At 44.4% G+C, this 22,306-nt stretch overlaps 1 protein-coding gene across 14 annotated transcripts in view; it reads right to left on the minus strand.

The window, feature by feature from the left end:
* Positions 1–2,616: 2,616 nt before the first annotated feature.
* TNXB (tenascin XB) overlaps positions 2,617–22,306 on the minus strand; it is a 131,524-nt gene continuing 111,834 nt past the window's right edge. For all 14 annotated transcript variants that reach the window (XM_087923275.1, XM_087923276.1, XM_087923281.1 and 11 more), the window contains 6 exons: positions 20,340–20,472; positions 19,810–19,961; positions 17,036–17,132; positions 14,397–14,558; positions 10,629–10,792; positions 2,617–6,971 (listed from right to left, as the gene is read on the minus strand). In XM_087923275.1, coding sequence (XP_087779401.1) covers positions 6,873–6,971; positions 10,629–10,792; positions 14,397–14,558; positions 17,036–17,132; positions 19,810–19,961; positions 20,340–20,472 — 807 coding nt within the window. In that variant the 3' untranslated portion in view covers positions 2,617–6,872. The remainder of the gene's footprint in view (positions 6,972–10,628; positions 10,793–14,396; positions 14,559–17,035; positions 17,133–19,809; positions 19,962–20,339; positions 20,473–22,306) is intronic.

Here is a 22,306-nt window from a genome sequence, read left to right on the forward strand (position 1 = left end):
AATTACAAGAGTCTAAGAATTTCTTTCCTGGATTTTGAACGGAGCACCAGCTGACAGTGGGCTTCTGTTTCCCACCTTTTTATTAATGAGTTTGCCAGTAACTAAAGTTCAAATTGATCTGCAATCCTTGTCATTGGCAGGTTTGAACCCTTCCTTATGAGATTTCACATTCCCCTTGGAGAACTTGCTTTGTGATTTCAAAGAACTGGAAACATTAATCAAAGAAACTCCTAGTTCCTGAAAACATCCGTCAAAGAGACCACCCCTCTTCTCCCACCATCTTGGTAGTTCTCAACTTTCACCTATCTAACCAGTCGTGCATGGATTTTAGGACAGGTTTAAACTGAAGGAGGTCTTCATTTAGCGATGTCCTGATAGGAACATGGTGGCTTAAGTGGTTAGGATGCTAGGATGGAAGAGGCTAGGATAGCAAGCCTGCGTTCGAAACCCAAGTGCTGTTGTGTGGCAGGCTTGAGCTCCCATCATTCACTCCAGCTCTTGCTGGGGACATGAAAGGAGCCCTCAAGTGGGCATCCCCTGGGCAACAACAATGCCAGCTATTCCTTTCAACCTGGAAGTACCTTGGTGCTTCTGATATGAGTGGAAAAAGAGAGAGAGAAAGTAATGTCCCGATAGCCTCATTTAATAATCATTTGCAGTTATCATGGTAATGACAAAATGATCCATATGACTTCCACCCTGTTGACATTCTGGAAGCTATTAAAGGCCTGGCTATTGTCCCAAGCTTTGCCACTGTGTGATGTTGAGCTTCTATGGGGTTATTGTTGTTGCTTGGTATGTTTGATTTTAGACTGCTCCTACTTTTTTAGGCTGTCTCCTATAGAATTGTTTGAGAATTAGATGGTCTGTAAATAAAATAAATTAAAAACAATCCAGAGAGGAACAGGAAATGCTTTTGAATGCCCATTTGATACCCATTTATACTTTTTAAAGCTCACTGCTAATTCTGGTACAAAGTCCTGGTGAAGGACACCAGAGCTGGGAGCACCTTGGAGGTCTTTGACCATGGGTGGGATTCAAATTTTTAACCACCAGTTCTGTGGGCATGGCTTAGGTGGTAGGTGTGGCTTGGTGGTCATGTGACTGGGTGGACATGGCTTGGTGGTCATATTATTGGCTGGGTGTGGCCAACTCAATATCACTCACATCGAGGCACGCATCTCCTCGCCTGGCCTCTCATGATTGTGGGAATGCTGCAACAGTCGTAAGTGTGAAAAATGGTCATAAGTCACCTTTTTCAGTGCCATTGTAACTTTGAATGGTCACTCCACACAAGCAAAGTACCAGCAAAGGAGGGGAAAATAACCTCCAGAGATGTTCCAGAGACAGGAAGTCTCGTCCTGCCAAGAATGTAATAAGGGTAAAGGAGAGGCAGTTTCTGTAAGCAACACCAGAATGTTTCCTTCCTGCCTTCCTTACAGGATTAGGGCAATAATTTCTTCTGATAACCGGTTCTCCGAACTGCTTTGAATAGGTGCGAACTGGTAGACTCCCACCCCTGGGACAATGCTACCTTATGCCAAGATAATTTCTGCTGACTCAAGAAACAGGGATAGGTGGGTGGATAGCACTCAGAAGTGGGGAAAGGCCCACAGAAAAGAAGGGTTAACAATGAGACCAACACAATTGAGTTGGCATAAAGTTGCCGTGGGCTGATAATAATACTGAGAAATGCCCAGAATCTTAGCTACATTGGAGTCAACACTCTTTTGCTATTGAGAATAATTAGAGAAGACTCCGAAGCAATCAGTTCTGGGATGTTTTGCTAGGTGACATCAGACCTACCCTTTCTAGGGTAGTAGGTCCTACCAATTCCTATTCAGGTTAAGGACATTTCCACTTCACCCTCTTCAATGAGAATCAAAAGAGCAAGCACCATATTCAGTTGTTAAAGATACTACCAATTCTAAGTTGTTTTCCACCAGACTAAGCTGTTGTGGTTCACTAGCTGCTGGTGCAGATGGCAGCGGAGTCGGACAGTGAGGAAGAAAGGGGACCAGGCAGGGAGTCTGGAGAGGACTCAGATGAGGGTCCTGCATTCGATGCAAGGATGGGGCTAGGACCATCTTCAGAGCCTTCAGAGTCTGCCAGCAGCGAGGCAGAGGACCCAGGGGAGCCTGTTCCCAGTGCGCATGTGCGTAGAGCTGCTAGAAGGTGAGAGCAGCTGAAGCAGAAGGGGCGACTCGGGAGTAAGGCTGGGAGGTAATTTATCCATAAGGGATAAAAGTCAGACCTCAATGACAAAGAGCTTTGCAGGAAGCAAAGCAGTTCAATAGATTCCGAGACCTCCTTGAAGCTCTGCGTATTCTGGTTGTTTTTTCCTGGTACTTTGGTTGGTTTCTGTTATAATTAATTGGACTTTTTTTTTTTTTTGGCAACATTCTACGGCACTGAAAGACATGGTCTTATCTGGGGGAACTGTTTATAATTAGTCCTGGCTGAGAATGCAAGTAATTCCCAGCGTTGCATTAAAATTGGTTTTGCTTTTAAAATAAGTGTGTATTTCATGAAGTTTGACGAAGCCTGGGTCAGAACGTAAGCAGCCGTTAAAATAACAAAACCCAAACCCAATTTTGAAGAACGTCACTAGTCCTCTTTTGTTTGTAATATTTGATTTTTATTTTAAACATTATCTTTTCCCCATGATCTAAAAATAACTTTTCCTCCCCAAGCACTTCTTTTATAGAAGAGTTTTATTCTCACCCCCCCCCCTTATAAAGAAATAATACTTTACAGCTTGCCTTTCCCTCCCACCCAATTTGTGCAAATTATCCTGCCTTGCCTCAAGTTGTAAAAGACACCTTCAACGTTCCCTTAATGTCCCGTAAGAAGAAGAAGAAGAAGAAGAAGGAGAAGGAGAAGGAGGAGGAGGAGGAGGAGGAGAAGAAGAAGAAGAAGAAGAAGAAGAAGAAGAAGAAGAAGAAGAAGAAGAAGAAGAAGAAGAAGAAGAAGAAGAAGAAGAAGAAGAAGAAGAAGAAAACTTTCTTGTGAACTCTTCCACCTGCTTCTAATATCAAGTGTCTTGTCTTGATGAGTATCACAGTCCCAGAGAAGCACAACTTTGTTCCTACATTGTGTTGAACCAAACCGACAAATCTGCTCGCCTCATCTTTACCCAGTTCAAACAAAAGCATTTGACCAAGTCACAAATGTTAGCCCCACAAGGTGCTGGACGAGCCTTGGGAAGCTGGGTTCGTGGAGGACAAGGTCTTGGTTGGGTCCCTGATCAAACACACGCTCTCTCTCCCACTTCAGATCCCATGGTCCTCCTCTCCCAAGTTTTCTGTCCTGGAGCCAGCCTTGCCTTTGCGTCTTGGAGATCGTCTCTTGGACAGTTCAAGTCTTCAGTTGTGCTTTGTGATCAGATGGCAGGGGAATTGCGGTTGGTTGGCACAGCCAGCCCAAGGTTTAGACTCGATCTGGCTTTTTAAATTCATCTATTGCAGAGGTGGTATTCAGCAGGTTTTGACCAGTTCTGGAGAACCGGTAGCGGAAATTTTGAGTAGTTCAGAATACCACCTCTGACTGGCCCCGCCCCCATCTATTCTCTGCCTCCCGAGTCCCAGCTGATCAGCTGGGGCTTCTTTGGTTGCCCTGTACGGGAGAACGGAGCTAGAAAGCAGGTTAGTGGGGTGGGGATTTTACACTATCCTTCCGCTGCCATGCCTACCAAGCCAAGCCATGCCCACCAAGCCATACCCACACAACTGGTAGTAAAAAAAATCTGAATCCCACCCACTGACTTATTGACTCCTTCCCAAGGACCTGAGCTAGGACTTGATAGGTGGCTCAGAATGCCAAAGCCAGTCTAAACATCTAGTTATGGGACCAACCGTAACGTTTCCACATTTCCAGAGAAGAAAAAGAAACACTTCAGTGACATAGTTAGTACTTTGGGAAGGCTGCAGGGAAATCTCATTAGCTAAAACTATTTGAGAAAGGGGGGGGAAATCAGGAAATTAGGATTTTATTAGCATTCTCCCCCTATCCCACTTTGCAAGTTATAATCCTAGCACTGTCTGAGTACAATCAGGACTCTGGGGTCCTTGGTGCTGTCTGAGCTTGGTTGTTTTCTTACATGTTTCATTAGCAAACTACGTAATCTACTAGGACTAGATAATGTAAACTGGGTAATCTAAAGTAAGTAATCAATGCTAGTTGATGTTAGCTAATTTGGTAATGAAACCACTACAAGAAAACAACCACTCTTAGGGAGCACCAAGGACCCTACAGCTCAATCCCGAGCTTCAAGTATTCTTTTTTATCTGGGACTTCTGATCTGAAATCTGTTCTTTGTACTAGCGTATTAGTAAATTAATCATTAAAAAGTATGTTCCTAATGCGTCCTTTTGATCTCTCTTAATCTTTCAAAGAAAGTCTGTCTAGTTCACTAAAGAGGTCCAAGAAATGGACAAAACGTTTAAAAGATCAAATTGGGAAGTCATTTCCCACAGCTGTATTGCATTTGCCTCTCTGATTTTAGCCTGAATATTCTGGCTAATCCTGACATTCACCTCAGATTTTCTCCAATTCCAGGTATATCACCGATATTTCTCTTAATTCTGGATGGACTTAGTCCAACACACAAAGGCATCAGGTCAGGAAAGGAACAGTGGCTCTTAAAATGTTTGGCCCAAATGATAATTTTCCTATTCTTGAATAATGTCATTCTCCCCAGAAAAGACCTGATTCTGTTGTTATATAAGTGTCTCACCAGTAGCAGTCCCAAACTGGACCCACAACTCTCAGACAAAATTTACATATTATTTCATTAACCCCAGGATTAAATTAATCAAATTATCAGTTTGGGGTTAACTTTCCCCAGTTTAAAAACCACTGCAATACCAAATACATTACAATTATATACCTTACAATTATAAAATTGCAAATTATAAAGCTGCAAAATACAATTCTTCCCTGTAAAATGCCCCATCACAAGGTTTTGGGTTCTGCTAGGAGGCAGGAAATTCCTCTTTTTTTTCTGAAAGAGTCCACTTGGATTTGGGCCAGACTTTTAAACAAATCCTTTACTCTTAAGAGAAAGTTTAGAGCAGGGGTGTCCAACCTTGGCAGCTTTGCTGGCTGAGGAATTCTGGGAGTTGAAGTCCACAAGTCTTAAAGTTGCCAAGGTTGGACACCCCTGGTTTAGAGCAAGGAAAAAAGAATTTACCCATGCCATCTGTAAAATGCCAGGCTTCCATGTGCCAAAATTTCTTGAAAAAAAATTATATAAATTTAAAGCTTGGCTTTTAAGTGAGAATTAATCCTGATTTGGTCCCTGAAATCTCGTATAAGGAAATGAGAAGAAGCATACAAAATTTAGGAACTGGCCTGTTGATTTTTGAGGGGATATTATTATTATTATTGTGAAGACAAGAATGAATTGGAAATCTTTCCCATGATGGTCTGCAACTAGTTTAACCACCGGTTCTGTGAGGCACACAGCATTCAAAAACCACCCATTTGGACCTCTACAAGCTTAACTTCTAGGACAGCCCTGGTACGTAAAACAGCTGAAATCCACGGGGCTCCGTGAATCAGAGGAGCTGAAAAACACAGAAATATAGGACAGGACAGGGCGGGGGACGGGACAGGTGGGCGGGGCTTCCAAACCTGCAGCCTCCCACCACTGGGTCTTTCCAATTTTCTCCGATTCTTGTTCCACTCTGCAATTTTTTTCCCCAAATTTGGTTCACACCTGTGCCTTTCAGCACTAATCATTTAACTTTAGGTGGAAAAGTTTGCAGAGCGAGAGGCAAAAAGGTTACGGATGAGAGAACAGCCTGTTGCTTGAGTTCACCAGGTTTCCCGGGGGGGGGGGGCAAAAGGAATGGGGAAAAAAAAATCAAACCAACATGAAAAGTGCTTTTATGTCAAGCTGCGTTCCCCAACACACTTATGACTTTAACTCCATTTTGAATGGCATTCGCAGGAGGAAGAATTATGGAGCCTGTGTTGGGAATGAGGCTGGAGAGGGGAGGGAAAAGTCTTTAGCAGGTCAGCTGATGAGAAGCAAAAAGGGGTCAAGAAGGAGAGATTTTGGGCCAGAATCAGGACTGTTGTAAAGTCATTTGATTCCCAGAACCAGAACTCGGGGAAGGGAAGGGAAGCGGGTTTTGAGGGGGCTGAAGTTTTGCTAGCCAATCTGATTTCTTGGCTCTCTTAAAAGCTCTCCTTTACAAAATAAAAAATAATAATAAAAATCACAGGTAGTCCTCAACTTACAACCATTTGTTTAAGTGACCATTCCAAATGACAACAGAAGTGATTGACAGCCAGTCCTTGTGCCACAGTTCGTGGGATCAAAATTGGGGAGCTGGACTCAGCTGGCGTTGTGTTTATGATGGCTGCAGAGATCCCCATTTGCAAGTCCGAGGGGTAAGTTAGATTTGCTGAATGACCTCCTGATTCGCTTTGCAGCTACCCTGATCTTGTGTGTCCAATCACACTTGGCCAATAAAGTGTTCTCATTCTGATTCCTTATCAACCGTGATAAAATCGGCCGTGACTCACCTTGCTTAATAATAAAAACCCTGCTCCCAATAGTAGTTGTAAATTGAGGACTACCTATGTTCAGATTAATTCCTTTTATCCTCTGAAATTCTATTTCTGAGCTCTCTCTTCCTTTTGAGTGAAGTGGATCTTCTGAAGTCTCCAAAGGTTTTTCTTTTTCCAGTGTCCGCCTTTGTTTTTGACACGTTCCTCTTTTTCCTCAGGTTGGGCCAGAAAAGCAGAACAAAGGCCGGGTGTGAGGTATCCTGTTGCAAAAGGGGGTTCGTTGCTGGGATTTTCCACTGTTGTCGCTGCTTTGCCTCCGCCGCTCTCTCCCTTAGTCCATCCCCACGTCCCGCTCAGGACCGCTGCAATAGGTGGAAGCTGCTGGGCCGCAGTTTCATCTCAGTGAAAGGAATGGAAAACTCAAATCCTTTCCAGTTAAACCAGTTGACACCCTGGAATGGAGGAGAAGAGAGGGGATAATACGTGAGGAACACAGAGTCGAACCTGTCAAATCTAGATTCCTCCCCTTTCTGCCAAAGGAAGATAAGCGACGTCAGAGAAAGAGAGAGAGAGAGAGAGAGAGAGAAACTGAGGTAAAAGTGTTTCATACAGGTAGTCCTCAACTTACGACCACAATTGAGCCCAACATTTTTGCTGCTAAATGAAACATTTGCAGGGGTGGGCTTCAAAAATATCAGGAACTGGTTGTCTGCCCAGTTGCTGGGTGGGTGTGGCCATGGTGGGAGTGGCCTAACCATCCACTTGCACCACGGTGGGGGGGAGGGGCATTTTTGCCCTCCCCAGGCTCCAAAGGCTTTCCTCGAGCCTCTGGGAGGGCGAAAACCGGCTCCAGAGGCCCTCCAGAGGCTGGAAATTGGCCCGTTTCCAGCCTTCTGGAGCCTCCAAGAGGCCTGTTTGTCACCTTCCCCAAGCCTCAAGGAGAGATTTAACCTGAAAATAAGGAGAAACTTTCTTACAGAGAGAACAATCAACCAATGGAACAGCTTTGGAAGTTGTGGGAGCGCCATCACTTGAGACCTTCAAGAAGAGATTGGACTGCCATCTGTCAGAAATGGTGTAGGGTCTCCTGCTTGGGCGAGGGGTTGGACTAGATGACCTACAAGGTCTCTTCCAACTCTGATTATCTGTTATCTGTTATTTATCTGCCTTCGTACGGGCCCTGCACTTATCTGGCATCCAAACGGGGCACATGGAGACTATAGGAGGAGCAGGATGTAGCCAGCCAGGGGTGGGATTTACCAGTTCACCAAATCAACCATAAAACTAGTGATGGATTTACCCAAACCGGGGAGAACCGGTAGCAGCCCAACCCTGAACATTTCTCAAGTGAATTTTGCCCCATTTTACGACCTTTTGCCATAGTCGTTAAGGGAATCACTGCCATTATTAAGTTAGCAAGACAGTTGTTAAATGAATCTGGCTTCCTCTTTGACTTTGCTTGTCAGGAGGTCACAAAAGGGGGATCACAGGACCCCCCCAGGACACTGCAACCATCATAAATGGGAGGCAATGGCTAAGCGTCCAAATTTTGATCACCTGACCATGGGGATGCTGCAACGGTCGTAAGTGTGACAAACGGTCCCAAGTCACGTTTTTCAGCACGGTTGTAACTTTGAGCGGTCACTAAATGAACCGTTATAAATCGAGGACTACCTGCCAACGGTCCGACTGACAAACCCAACCAAAGCAAGCACATTCGAGATCTTCTGATGCCTGAATGCAAAACTTTATTGAGCACATCATTTGGTACCGAAGAAGGCAAAACCAGCTCTGCCTAATTCCCGTGCAAACCCACATACAGTAGTTGCAATGCCCTATTAGTGCAGGTCACATTGTTCAATGGAGAGTCATTATTTTGCTATGAGAAAAAGTCTTGGCAAACACCTGCCGATGTGTCCTTGGCTCTCATGGCTCTTCTTCTTGAAGTCTGGAGCCTGCATTCCATCTCACCTTTCCCTCCATACTCGTTTCTTCGGCAAGTTGAGAATGGTTGCAACAGCATAAGCGCACTTCGAGATTGATTGTACCTCTGTGCTATAAACCAGCAGTTGCCAGCAGTGGGCCGCAAGAAAATTTTGGTGGGCCGCAGAGAAATCTCACCCCCTGAGCAACCCCCCCAAAGCAATTAATCCAGGCTGCGCAGAAACACAAGGCTGTGCCGCCCACATGGCCCGCAGGAACCCTCCCCGCCCACTCACTCCTTACCCAGCAAACTTGCCTGCTAAATTGCTATTTTTCCAACCATCAGCTGTTCTGCTGTGCCAGGAGATTTAGATTAGCTAGGAAGCAGGAAATGGTTGGATTTCTTGCTTTCTAGCTAGTCTTTGGATCTTTGGCACTGCTTTTAAGCACAGCCGAACCTCCCTTAAGACTGAAGTTTCTATTATTCAGTGCAGACTCATGACAAGCAAATTTTATGTGACAGACTGAGCTACCCGATGGCAGATAGATAGATCACTGAATGATTCTGTGAGCAACTCAATCTGCCTGCCTGTTTTCCCTGATTTGGGGTAAAAGTTGCTCTTTTTTAAAATAAAAAAATCAATATTTACATACATGGTGTGTTGTGAGTTAATTTTGTGAGTTTGCTTTAAAGCAAATTTTATGTGATAGACTGAACTGGCCAATGGCAGATAGATAGATCTCTGAATGAATCTGTGATTCTGTGATCAACTTAATCTGCCTGCCTGCTTTGCCTGCTTTGCCTGCTTTTGGGTAAAAGGTGCTCTTTTTTAATTAAAAATTCAATATTTCTATAAATATTTATAATATTTACATACAAGCCATGCCCAACCAATCACATGACCACCAAGGCACACCCACAAATTAGGCCACGCCTACAGAATCAGTTAGTGGTCCCTGGGATTTAAAATTATGAGTTTGGTGGTCCCTGGGGTCCAAAAGGTTGGTGACCCCTGATATAAGCCACCCAGTCGTTTGACATGAGATGGGTGGCAAATAAATTTCAAAAGAAATAAATAAAAGTGACCCAGCAAGAGGAGCCCACTTAAAAGAGTGGGAAACAGGAGCGCTCTCAGGCTGTGGTCAAAAAAAGTTAAACTGGAGGCCCCGCGGTCTGCTTGAAATGCCATATATTAAAAAAGTGACTTAGGAACGTTTTTCACACTCACAACCGTTGCATCCCCAGGGTCACATGATTAAAATTCAGACGCTTGTCAACTGACTCATATTTATGACGGGTGCAGAGTCCCAGGATCACATGATCCCATTTCGCGACCTGCTGACAAGCAAAGCCAACGGGGGAAGCCAGACCATGTTACTAACTAAACAACTTGCAATAATTCACTTAACCACGGTGGCAAGGAAGGTCACAAAAATGGGACCAAATTTACTTAACAACTGCCTCACTTAGCAACAGAAATCTTGGGCTCAATTGTGGTTGTAGGAGCAGGACTACTGTAGCACATCTTGTTGTGATTTGTATCTGGTTTTTCCCTAGGAGGCTGACATCAATCTTGCAAAGCTCTTCTCTGCTGTCTCCTTTAGCCTGAGAAGTGATAGTCCACTGGTCCAGTGGTGGGATTCCAATATTTTTACCACCGGTTTGGTGGGTGTGGCTTGGGTGGGCGCATGCATATTTGTGTGTGCACTGCATGTCAATCGTGCACTGTGCACAGGCGCAGAGGCGTTCTAACTCACCTCCTGCAAGCCTGCACGATCGCGGTCGCTTCAGCAGCTGCCGAGCGGCACTCTTCTGTGCCGCGCAAAGCAGCTGCACTTCAAATTCAGAGGATAAAGGTGAGTATGGGAGCCCGGGTGGGCAGGTGAGTCCAACAGCAGAGTGGTGGAGAGAACTGGTTTGGTCTCCGCTACTCATCGCTGCTACCGGCTCCGCAGAACCGGGCTGAACCGGTAGAATACCACCACTGGGAAGGTCTCTCCTGAGCCGATTGCCCTCTCCACTGTTGAGCTGAGGGCTATGTTGTCTCTTATCTGATTGCTCCCTCGGTAGCATCTCTTGGCTCAGTCTCCCAAGGTTTTTCCCACATACCACTACATCATTCCCCAACCTTCCCAAAGTACAGGCTACTTTTTGTTCCATCCCACCTGCCCACAGGGGGAATTACCTGTTGATCACGGTTGTTAGCATAGAGCCCGTTGAGGTTGGTGTAGTGGCAGTTGCGATACCACCATGCCCCACGGTAAGAAATAGCACAGGGGATGATGACCCGATTCGGATCCCGGTCCCGAGTGGAGAAAACACTCCCTGAGTGGTAGCTTAAGGCATCACCTGGGTGAAAGAGAAAGTGGGAAAGTGAGAGTGACAAACAACCACAGTCCTACCTCTTGAATTTTGGGCTGCCCACAAAGGACTCTCAAGAATTATCTTCTTCCCTGTGTATGTGAATCCCTTCTGCTACAGGTAGTCCTTGATCTATGACTGATCGAAGTTATGATGGACCTGCCCAGATCGACTTACAACCCATTTTGAGAGAAACAATGGCTGCAACTCCCCAAGTCACATGATCACTTATCTATCTATCTATCTATCTATCTATCTATCTATCTATCTATCTATCTATCTATCTATCTATCTATCTGGTTGGTTGGTTGGTTGGTTTGTCAGTTGCTTACAAGATGATAGGTATACGTAAAAACATAATTATGAATACAAGGATACATATAAGAAAAATAAAATAAAAATAAAAGAAACAATAGGACAGGGACGGTAGGCACGTTGGTGCACTTATGCCCGCCCCCTACAGGCCTCTCAGGAGAAGTCAATAGTAGACAGTCTAAGGTTAAAGTTTTTGAGGTTTGGGGAAGAAACCACAGAGTCAGGTAGAGTATTCCAGACATTGACCACTCTGTTGCTGAAGTCGTATTTCCTGCAATCAAGTTTGGTGCAATCAGGTTTACCTTGAGTTTGTATCTATTGTTTGCTCTTGTGTTGTTATGGTTGAAGCTGAAGTATTCATTGACATTCATTTGGGTGCTTGGCTAATAACCCTTGTGGGGGGTGAATGGTCAGGGCTTATGTAGAATCCATCTCCAAAGCTTTGCTTTTTGAATGGTGATAACTCAAGTCAAGACACAGTTTTCCCATCATTTCCCATTCCTAAAACTTTACTCCTAAAACTCAGATTTGAGGATTCTCCCATATTTCTAACACCCCATCTATCCACGTATGCATATATATTCATTCAGGGCCTTTCCATAGGATATTCTACCACTGGAGGTTTTCAAGAATAGACTGGACAACTGGGATGGTATAAAGCCATGATAGTGAACCTATGGCACATGTGCCACAGGTGGCATGCAGAGACATTTGTGCGGGCACACGAGCTCCAGTCAAACTTACCCTGCACTGTTCAGGCGCTTGCCTCCCAGCTGATTTTCGGCCAATTTGAGGCTGTTTTCACTCTGCCGGAGGCTTGAGGGAAGCCTCTGCAGTCTCGGGAGGTTGAAAAATTGGCCTTCTGGAAATACCGGAAGTACCGAAATGGGCCTGTTTTCAGCCTCCTGAGGCTACCGAGGCTTCCCTCGAGACTCCGGGAGGGTGAAAATGGCCTTCCCTGGGCTCCAGGGCCCTACCGAGGGTGAAAACAGATACTTCTGTATTTCTGGAAGGCCCATTTTTCAGCCTCCCAAGGCTGCAGAGGCTTCCCTCAAGCCTCCGGGAGGGTGAAAACGGCTTCAAACAGGCCAAAAATCAGCTGGGGGCATGTGCATAAGCAGTGCAGGTAAGGACATGGGGCGGGGATGTTGTATTGCGTGCATATGCGCAGGGGTGGGGCGGGGCGCATTGCATTGTGGGGGCTGGCTTGCCTGTGCTTTCGGCACACCACAACAAAAAGGTTCGCCATCACTGTCTCCTGCCTTGAGCAAGGGGTTTAACTAGAAGACATCAATATATGTTCTATGTTCATGGAAAGAGCTATACAGGTAGTCCTCAACTTACAACCATTTATTTAGTGACTGTTCAAAGTGACAATGGCACTGAAAAAAGTGACTTACGGTCATTTTTCACACTTATGGCCTATTGTAGCATTGCCCCTGATCATGGGATCAACATTCAGATGCTCAGCAACTGGACTCAGACTTATGACCGTTGCTGCGTCCCGAGGTCATGTGATCACCTTTTGCGACCACCTGACTGGCAAAGTCAATGGGGAAGCCTGAATTCACTGAACAACTGGGTCCCTTTGCTTAACAACTTGCGGAGATTCACTTAGCCACTGTGTCTTGAAAGTTCATAAAAGAGGGCAAAGCTCACTTCACCAATGTCCCACTTCACGACAGAAATTTGGGGATTCCATTGAGGTCGTAAGTCGAGGCCCACCTGCAGATGGAAGATTCCCCGCCACAAAAAGGAACAAGACTGGTGCTTGCTTTCCCGGCATAGGCGGAAGGCGGAAAGGATGAGTAAACCTGTCTATCAGGGCCCATGAGAAGAGAATCTAGAAAGCAATCTCTTTACGCTGCTTCGTTTCCCTGCTGATTTCAATCACAGTGTCAACCCTGAAGTTGGCCTGACTGCAGCCATTTTATTTTCCTTGCTTCAGTGCTGACACAGCCTGGAGCTTGAAGGAGGGAGGCGGTAGAGATAGTTGGCGTGTTGTAGCCCAAATAAAATTCTTTCCGCTGGGAACCTAGGACATTCGTGCAGGTGTTCGGCAGGAGAAGGGTAGGATCGTCTGTCATCTGACCAGGGAGAAGTGACAAAACTTTTAATTAGGTGAAAATCAGTGGAACCGGTTTTCACCAGGTTTGTGCCCATATGACATGTCCCAATGAATTGTTCTTTGAGAAAGATGCCTGTCAGGATTCCGGCAGTGGCCCTAATTAATGTCAACTCATAAAATATTTCTATGGTCGTTTTAGAGTTGCCAACAGAAAGGGAAAGGGGGAGCAGTGTGGCAGCTTGCATTCCATAAATGTTTTCAAAGATAGTTTCTAGGTGACCGAAGTTTCTGTCGCGCAAAATTCTAACTGGAGAGTATGATTAATGACTCTTGGCTATGGATGTATCCCATTGGAGAATATGAATTATGATACCACCCAGGGGGTGGGGGGGTGGGGGAAACCATGGTCAAGGGTGACAATGAATAATGTGTCTCAGAGTCAGCTACACCCAGGCAGTGCTGGCTTGTTTACTCCCAATAAATCTTTTTTTTTAAGTTTTGGAAGTTTGGTTAGAGCAGAGGTGGTATTCAGCAGGTTCTGACCAGTTCTAGAGAATCGGTAGCAGAAATTTTGAGTAGTTCGGAGAACCAGCAAATGCCATCTCTGACTGGAGATTTTACAGTATCCTTCCCCTGTCATGCCCACCAAGCCACACCTATAGAACCAGGAGTAAACAAAATTGAACCCCACCATTGAATTTGAGAGTCATGATTAAAATGGGGGTAACTGTCGGAGCCCTGACAATTAAATCGTGAGCTTTGAGCCAAGCTTCAAAAACTCCAGAGGATTTATTAGGAGCTAATATGTCCGGTGTGAACCTGTGGGTAGCCGATTCTGAGACACGTGATTCACTGTCACTCTTGACCCTGGTTTTCCCCCACCCTTCTGGGTGTATCCAAATTCATATTCTCCAACGAAACACATTCATAGCCAAGAGTCATCAATCATGTTCTCCAATGAGAGATTTGCACGGCAGAAATTCCAGTAGCTTTGTTATAATCTATGCAAGATATGAATGGAATGCACTTTCAATTCCGAACTGCTGAACTACTCTTTCAAACTCCTTTCCTCCCCCCGCCCTCTTTCTGTTAGCAACTATAAAACGGGCATAGAAATGTTTTATGAGTTGACAATGCCTGCCTCGGAGTTCTCATTGTTGTGGATATATTACTTGGAATCCTGACACACCGTCCCACAGCTCTGCTCACCAGCTGTGCCATGGTAACTGCCCAGGTGCAGGCGGTAATGGTCAGCTGGAGGGTCCACACGGAAGTTCTGATAGGTGGCATAGACAGACTCATCCCCGGCACGGAGATCCACGCGTAGCTCGTAGTCCCCTGAAGAGGTCAGCTGGTGCAGAGCATTGTTTCCTGGAAACCAAAGAGAAAAAGTGAGGATGAGTCTTCTGAAGGACAGACTCAGTTGCATGTCATTCAGATTAACAGAGTCGAAAGGGACCTTGTAGGTCATTTAGTCCAACCCCGCCCCCTCCCAAGCAGGAGACCCTACACCATTTCTGACAGAGGGGAGTCCAATCTCTTCTTGAAAGTCTCAAGTGCTGAAACTCCCACAACTTCCGAAAGTAAGCTGTTCCATTGGTTGATTGTTCTCCCTGTCAGAAAGTTTCTCCTTATTTCCATGTTGAATCTTTCCTGGTTCAGTTTCCATCCATGATTCCTTGTCTGGCCTACAGGTGCTTTAGAAAATAGCTCAACCCCTTCCTCTCTGTGGCAGCCCCTCAAAGATTGGAAGACTACTATCATGTCCCACCTGGTCCTTCTCTTCACTAGATTAGCCAAGTTAGTTCCTGTAATCGTTCTTCGTATGTTTTAGTCTTCAGTCCTCTAATCTTGGTTGCTCTTCTCTGCACTTTTTCTAGAGTCTCAACCTCTTTTTTATAATGTGGTGACCAAAACTGGATGCAGTACTCTAGGTGTGGTCTTACTACCTAGTGTGGTATTAGTACCTCACTTGATCTTGATTGCATTCCTCTGTTAATGCAACTTAGGATTGCATTCACTTTTGGGGCTGCCGCTGCATACTGTTAGCTCATATTTAACTGGTTGTCCACTAAGACTCCAAGATCCCTCTCACAGTTCCTGCTATTGAGCCTGGTTTCACCCAGTCTATATGTTTACTTTTAGTTTTTCTTGCCTAAGTGTAGGACTTTACTTTTCTCTACATTGAATTTCATTTTGTTAGATGTGGCCCAGTGTTCTAGTCTGTCAAGATCCATCTGGATCTTGAGCCTATCTTCTTGGGTGTTAGTTATTCCTGCCAGCTTAGTATCATCTGCAAATTTGGTTAAGTTCCTCTTCTATTCCCTCATCTAAGTTGTTAATGAAGGTATTGAAGAGTCCTGGGCCTAATAATGAGGACACCCTTGGAAGAGTTCTCAGGTTGGGGACACATTATCCTGAAGAGAGAATCGATCTATGTGGTCACCAAGGAACACTTTGATATTCAATCAATCTTTGGAAGGAGGTTAAAGCAGGAGTGACTCTTACAAGTGGAACCCTTATGGAACTGGTATACAACTGTGAAAGTTAGTACAGCCTTATTATCATTTCTACTTTTTTTTTAAAAAAAATTAAAGTTTATTATTGTATAACAGGTATGTCAAACTCAAGGCCCGTAGGCTGGATTCGGCCCATCGGGATGCTTAAATCTGGCCGATGGGGCTGGCCTGGAAATATCAAAGGACCGACCCGCGGTGCCTCTGCCAGCCAAAATGGGCCACGTGTGGCCCCCATGCTGTCTGTTTTGGGCCTCCACAACCTACAGCAACACTGTGCCAGCCAAAAACATTTTCAGCCGGCAGAATGCTACAGGAGGCCGGGGAGGCCATAAACAGGCCACGCGGAATCCACAAGGTGTCTCCACGCAGCCCGTTTTCGGCTGGCAGAGTGCTGCAGGAGGGACTGGATTGGACTGGATTACAATTATGTGGCCTCAAGTAAGTGCCTGATCTGAACAGAAAACAAGTAATGTCCTATGTTAATGCTACAGTTTAATGTCAGATTTTACGTACGGTAGGTACATTTAATCTACAATCAACAGTCTATAATTGACAGCCATTTTTATTTACTATCCTAGAAATGTACCTCTGTTTGTGTTATTTATGTATTTATTTGTGGTATTGTATTTTTTATTAGTAGTTGAATCATAAAAATACAATAGTATAAATAGCTTTTCTGCCTGGAAGAACAATTTACGACTAAACAATGGGGTATAAATTTAGAAATAAAAAGTTCAGTGGAGTATGAAGAATTGGTAATAAAAGTTTGCCAGTAATATCTGGGAGAAGAGATAGGAAAATGGTTATAGTAAAGAAGTGCGGAAAGAGAGAAGAGAAAAAAAAATGCATCTTGAGCCTGTGTCAAACGTCTACCATGGCCAGGCCTACATCTGGCCACGTCCACCATGATCTCACCCACCCTCTGAGGTCAAACTCAACCCTGATGAAATCAAGTTTGACACCCCTGTTGTATAAAATACAAATAGAAATAAAGACTACGAGAGAATAAAGAAAAGTAGAGAGGGGGAGAGGGATATAAGATGAAAGGGAAAGAAAAAAAGTAGTGACCTTCAACTTTTTTGCTTCAGCGGAGTACAACATACGGTTATTTTAGTGATGCTAACCATTTCTGTAACACAATTGTCAGACTCAAAGCTTCATTTTTTTAACTCCCTGTTTCAAGCGTAAAGTCCAGAAATGGGTTCAGCTGAGACAAGCCCTTATCCTTCTGTGAGTTCAGTTGCCAATTTGTAAAAGGACAGGAAGGACAAAATGGTAGAAATATCTGGCTACACGGGTGAGGAGACGCAGGCAACGTTATAGACTTACCTAGCCAAAATTCCCGGGTGAGGTTGCCAAAGCCAAGAGCATAATTTTGCCAGTCCCGCCAGAAATCTGTCTCACCATTCATCCGACGTTGAAAGACCTGGAAGGAAGGAGGAGGAAGAGGAGAATGAGGATGCCACGATGGAGAAGGAAGGAAAGAAAATTGATAGTAATCAGATATCAGAAAGCAATGAAACCCCAAGATGTCCTTCTACGTAATTTTGAGAGCAATTTTTCTCAATGTCTTATGGAGAGTCTCAGTTATCCAGGTCACGGTTGTCCCAAAGGTGCCTTTTTTTTTCAAGAGGCAACTGGACTTTCTGGTTTTTCTTTGAAGACATTTCACTTCTCATCCAAGAAGCTTCTTCAGTTATGGCTGGCTGGTGGGGAATGGAAGGATTTACAGTCCTTGCAGACTTCTGGTCATTTGCATCCTTTTAGAGAGTCCTCTCAGCCGTTCCAAGAAGGCTTCACACCACTCAGGTGGCCCTGACGACAGAGATAAACCTCCAAGTGGCCTCAACCGCTCTCTAAAAGAATGCAAATGACTAGCAGTCCACAAGGAATATAAATCCTTCAATTATCCACCAGACAGTTGGAGCTGAAGAAGCTTCTTGGATGAGAAGTGAAACATCTTCCCCCAACCCCCCCCTCCCCCTCTTGAAAAAGCACCTTTGCCTCTTGAAAAAGCACCTTTAGGACAATTTTTCTCAATATAGAGAAACATCTACATGTTGTGCCTCTGAGGTTTGAACCAGATCAGTCAGCAGATGTAGGCTCGAGTGACGAAGAAGATCTGGCATTGAGATTCGAGCCTGCATTATTGAGCGACGTTGAGAGGAGTCTGGGGGAGGAGGAGGAGTTGAATCTGAGAGATGAGAATGATTTATTAGAAGTTTCAGAGGTGTCTTCGTCTTCTGGAACTCCCTCCCTGATTGCACCTCAGGTGTTAACTGTTAATCAGGAAAGTGTGCCAGAGGCTTCAAGTGATGATGAAACTACCGGATGCTGGCTTGATGCTAGGACTAGGAGAAGATTGAGACATCAATCTCAATTAGAAAAGAGATGTCCAGCCAAGGATTAATTAAAGAAACTGACACGTCCCTTCAGGGGATATATAAGGAGCGTGTTAACGCCTCTCTCCCGCTTGAAGCAAAGTGTGTTTTTGGTGCGAAAGAATTGCGTATGGCTGCGGCATTGTGATTTATGGACAGTTCAGACTTGCCAGACGGATTCCAGGAAGACTGCCAAGGTCTAGTGAAAACAAGCAGTTAACTCTTTTGGGTCTGGTTTTGTTTGCTTGCATATTTGAACTTTGGATTCTCACCTGTGGATACAGGTGAGACAGAACATCTACACATGTCAGATTATGAAACATACATCTTAACATCAGTATGCATGTTTGACCCTTTCACATGTGAGTCACAACATTGCACCCAAATAACTGAAGGATGGAGCTTGTGCCAGGTTTCTGGTTTGTTGCTTGGTCTCCCTTGATCTGTAAAAAGTTTGGCGCTATTGTGGTTCCATGTCGCACAACTTCATAAGGACTTCTGCAGGTATAAACACCAGAGCAGAGTTTTCCCACCTTGGCAACTTTAAGATTTGTGGACTTTTAACTCCCAGAATTGTGCCAGCTGGGAAATTCTAAGAGTTGAAAGCCCACACATTTTAAACTTGGAAAAATTCTGCCCTAGAATGCCCTTGTCTAACCTGGCACTTTCTACATTTCTTGGCTCAAAAGGACCACTTTCTACAAATAGCATGTTGGCTATGGATGATGGGATCTAACAGACAGATTTACAGAGTTGGAAGGGACTTGTAAGTCTTCCAGTCCAAAACCCCACCCAGCCAGGAGACCCTACACCATTTCTGACCAATGGCAGTCCAGTCTCTTCTTGAAAGCCTCCAGTGATGAAGCTCCTACAACTTCCAAAGGCAAAGCTGTTCCATTGGTTGATTGTTCTCACAATCAGAAAATGTCTCCTTATTTCTAGGTTTGAATCTCTCCTTGGTCAGTTTCCATCCATTATTCCTTGTCTGGCCTTCGGGCGCTTTAGAAAATAGCTTGACCCCTTCCTCCCTGTGGCAGCCTCTCAGATATTGGAAGACCGCTATCATGTCTCCCCTGGTCCTTCTCTTCACTAGACTAGCCATGTCGAGTACTTGTAACCGTTTATGTTTTAGCCTCCAAACCCCTAATCATCCTGGTTGCTCTTCTCTACTTTTTCTAGAGTCTCAACATCTTTTTTATAATGTGGTGACCAAAACTGGATGCAGTACTCTAGGTATGGTCATACTGAGGCTTTATAGAGTGGTATTAGTACCTCACTTGATCTTGATTGTATTCCTCTGTTAATGCAATTTAGAATTGTGTTAGCTTTTTTGGCTGCTGCTGCTGCACACTGCTGGCTCATATTTAGTTGGTTGTCCACTAAGACTCCAAGATCCCTCTCACAGTTCCTGCTATTGAGCCTGGTTTCACCCAGTCTATATGTGTACTTTTGGTTTCTCTTGCCTAAGACTTTTATTCTTCTCTACATTTAACTTAAATTCTATTGTCTGACAAATCTGGAGAAATTGGGGAAAGATGCTGCTTTAAAGACTTCTATTTGTTTCCCTTCATTAACACCACCCACCATTTAAAATTCTTCAACTGCCAATGTCTGTGGCCAAAAAAATGGCACACATGAAATCATGGCTGGAGGAAACCAGGATTCTTTTTCAAGCAACTACAGTTTGACCATCACCAACCGAACCATATTGTTCATACTCACAATCCAGCCTCCTCCGTCTGTCTCCATGTCACAGAACACCCTCAAGGGACGTTCCTGGTTGCCCCCTAGATAAATTGTTGTTACTCGTGAAGCTCCTGGCCCATTCTGGATTTCTTCCGCGCAGTCCCGAGGGAAGGGGTATGTCAGGTGCCCTGGCCAAGAAAAAAAAGGTGATCACTGGATCCATTCAGAGTTTTGGTCTTTAGGGAGCCCCAAAGGACCACAGCTGGTCTGTCTCAAACATAGACATACAGTGTGTTGAGGTAATTCCCCATTAGAAGAAATGGAACAATGATAATACTTTCCAACAGAAGGAAACAGAGATGCACACTCAGACACACTCTCTTCTGAGACTAAGACTAAAACAACCCAGGTTTCTGGCTCCATCTTATGGCTGTTTGAGAAACCACACCCAAATGCATGCTCTTGCACCCCCTTAAAGATATAGTACTAAAATGTTTATCCTGGTTTATATATTTCTAACCCAAATACCTGTTAGGTGACTTATATTCCAAACATAGTGTTATTACCAGTGGTGAAGGATGTGGAGATGGGAGCTGTTGGTGTGCCCCTCCTCACTGCCTGGACTTGGACCTGGTACCGGCTTGAAGGAATCAGATCTTGAAGTTCGTATGAAGTGACGGAAGCATCCAGAGGGATCTCCTGTGGAGAACAAAATAAAGGCGGGAAAATTTAGGCCAGCAATATATAAGGGCTTTGAGTTGTAGCTATATAGAGAACAATATATATTCTCCATGTTCCAAAGGTGCTTTTTCAAGAGGCAACTGGACTTTTTGTTTTTTTTTTTCTTTGAAGACATTTCACTTCTTATCCAAGAGGCTTCTTCAGCTCTGAACATCTTCAAAGAAAAAAAAAACCAGACAGTCCAGTTGCCCCTTGAAAAAGCACCTTTGGGACAAACCACGACTTGGATGACTGAGAATCTCCATAGATAATATATTACATATTTCCCATAATAATACAACATGGAGAGTTGGGATCTTCGATGCTTTCTAAGCTCGGTTGTTTCCTTGCAGATGTTACATTTCCCAACTAGTTAATGTCATCAGTACACTGATGATGTTGTCTAGTCAGGGAATGAAACGTTTGCAAGAAAACAACCACAATCAGAGGGCACCAAAGAAGGCACTAGAGCTCAACCCTGAGCTACAAATATTCTTTTCTATTAGAACATGGAAGGGATACCCTGTTATCCCAAAAATACAACCTACCCCGAAAGTAAATCCTAGCTTGATTTTTACACGTGCACCCAATGTAAGCCCTGCTCCCAAAATAAGCCCTAATTAAGACCCTTCCCACTCCAGAGTGCATGAGTAAAAATTAAGCTACGGTGGGAATGGGGGGATGGAGCTGCCTTACTACTTATCTTTGGACAGTTATAGCCAGGCCTCACACACCCCAACACCTGCCTTGCCGGCCCATTTCTTCTGCAGCCGGCAAGGCTGGCAAGGCTTTCCTCAAGGCCTCTGTAACTGATAACAAAGCTGTGGATTGATCTGGAGCTCTGTTATCGACTGCAGAGGCCTTCAGGAAAGCCTTGCCAGCTGCAGAAGAAGTTTCTGAAGGCCTCTGACAGCGAAAAGGAGGCCAGGAGCGACACGCACAAAGTGAGGTTAATCAGTGGATGACATCCCCTGAAAATAAGACCTGGTGCCTTTTTTGGTGGCAAAAAGATATAAAACAGGGTCTTATTTGTGGGGAAACACAGTAGTAAACGTCATCTAATCCAGCCCCTACTCAAAGTTTTCTAATAATCTAGAAAGATATGCTACTTAACTACAACCCACGGCAAAGTAAAAGACCTTACTTTCCAAGTCAACCTGTTCCACCAATGAACTAGAGCGTAGAATATAAAAGAGACCTCAACTCATTGGTAACCTCACACTGCAGTGAACAAGGACATGCATTGAATTTTGCAGTTACAACAATAGTTGGCTGAGCAGGGACAGAAACAGCCAGAGAAATTATTGAAGACTGGAGAGTGGGGTCCTTATCAATCAACAGGAGTGCTGATTTACAGTCAGCTCATCAGGTATTTAGGAGCCAAGAGTGCAGTGGCACAAGGAAACAACAATCAATGACTTAACAGCCAGATATCAACACCCTAACTAACAACTAAAAACAAAATACAATCAGGTACTTGTTCTGACCTGGGCTTCATCAAACGTAATTAAACACAAACTTGTTTCAAAAGCAAAACCTATTTTATTGCAACACTGGGAATTGCTTTCATTCCCAACCAGAAATAATCTTGAACAGTTCCCCAAGATACACACATGCCTTTCGGTGCTGTGGAATGCTGCCAGAAACAGAAGTATCCAATTAATTATAACAGAAACCAAGCAAAGAACCAGAAAAAAAAAAACCCCAGAATACACAGAGCTTCAAGGAGGACTCGGAATCTATTGAACTACTTTGCTTCCTTCAAGTGTTCCTCATTGATGCCTGACTTTTATCCCTTATGGGAGGGGCAATC

Source organism: Pseudonaja textilis, chromosome 2, assembly GCF_049901715.1.
Source record: "Pseudonaja textilis isolate UNSWEBS1 chromosome 2, rPseTex1.2, whole genome shotgun sequence".
Classification (NCBI taxonomy): Eukaryota; Metazoa; Chordata; class Lepidosauria; order Squamata; family Elapidae; genus Pseudonaja; species Pseudonaja textilis.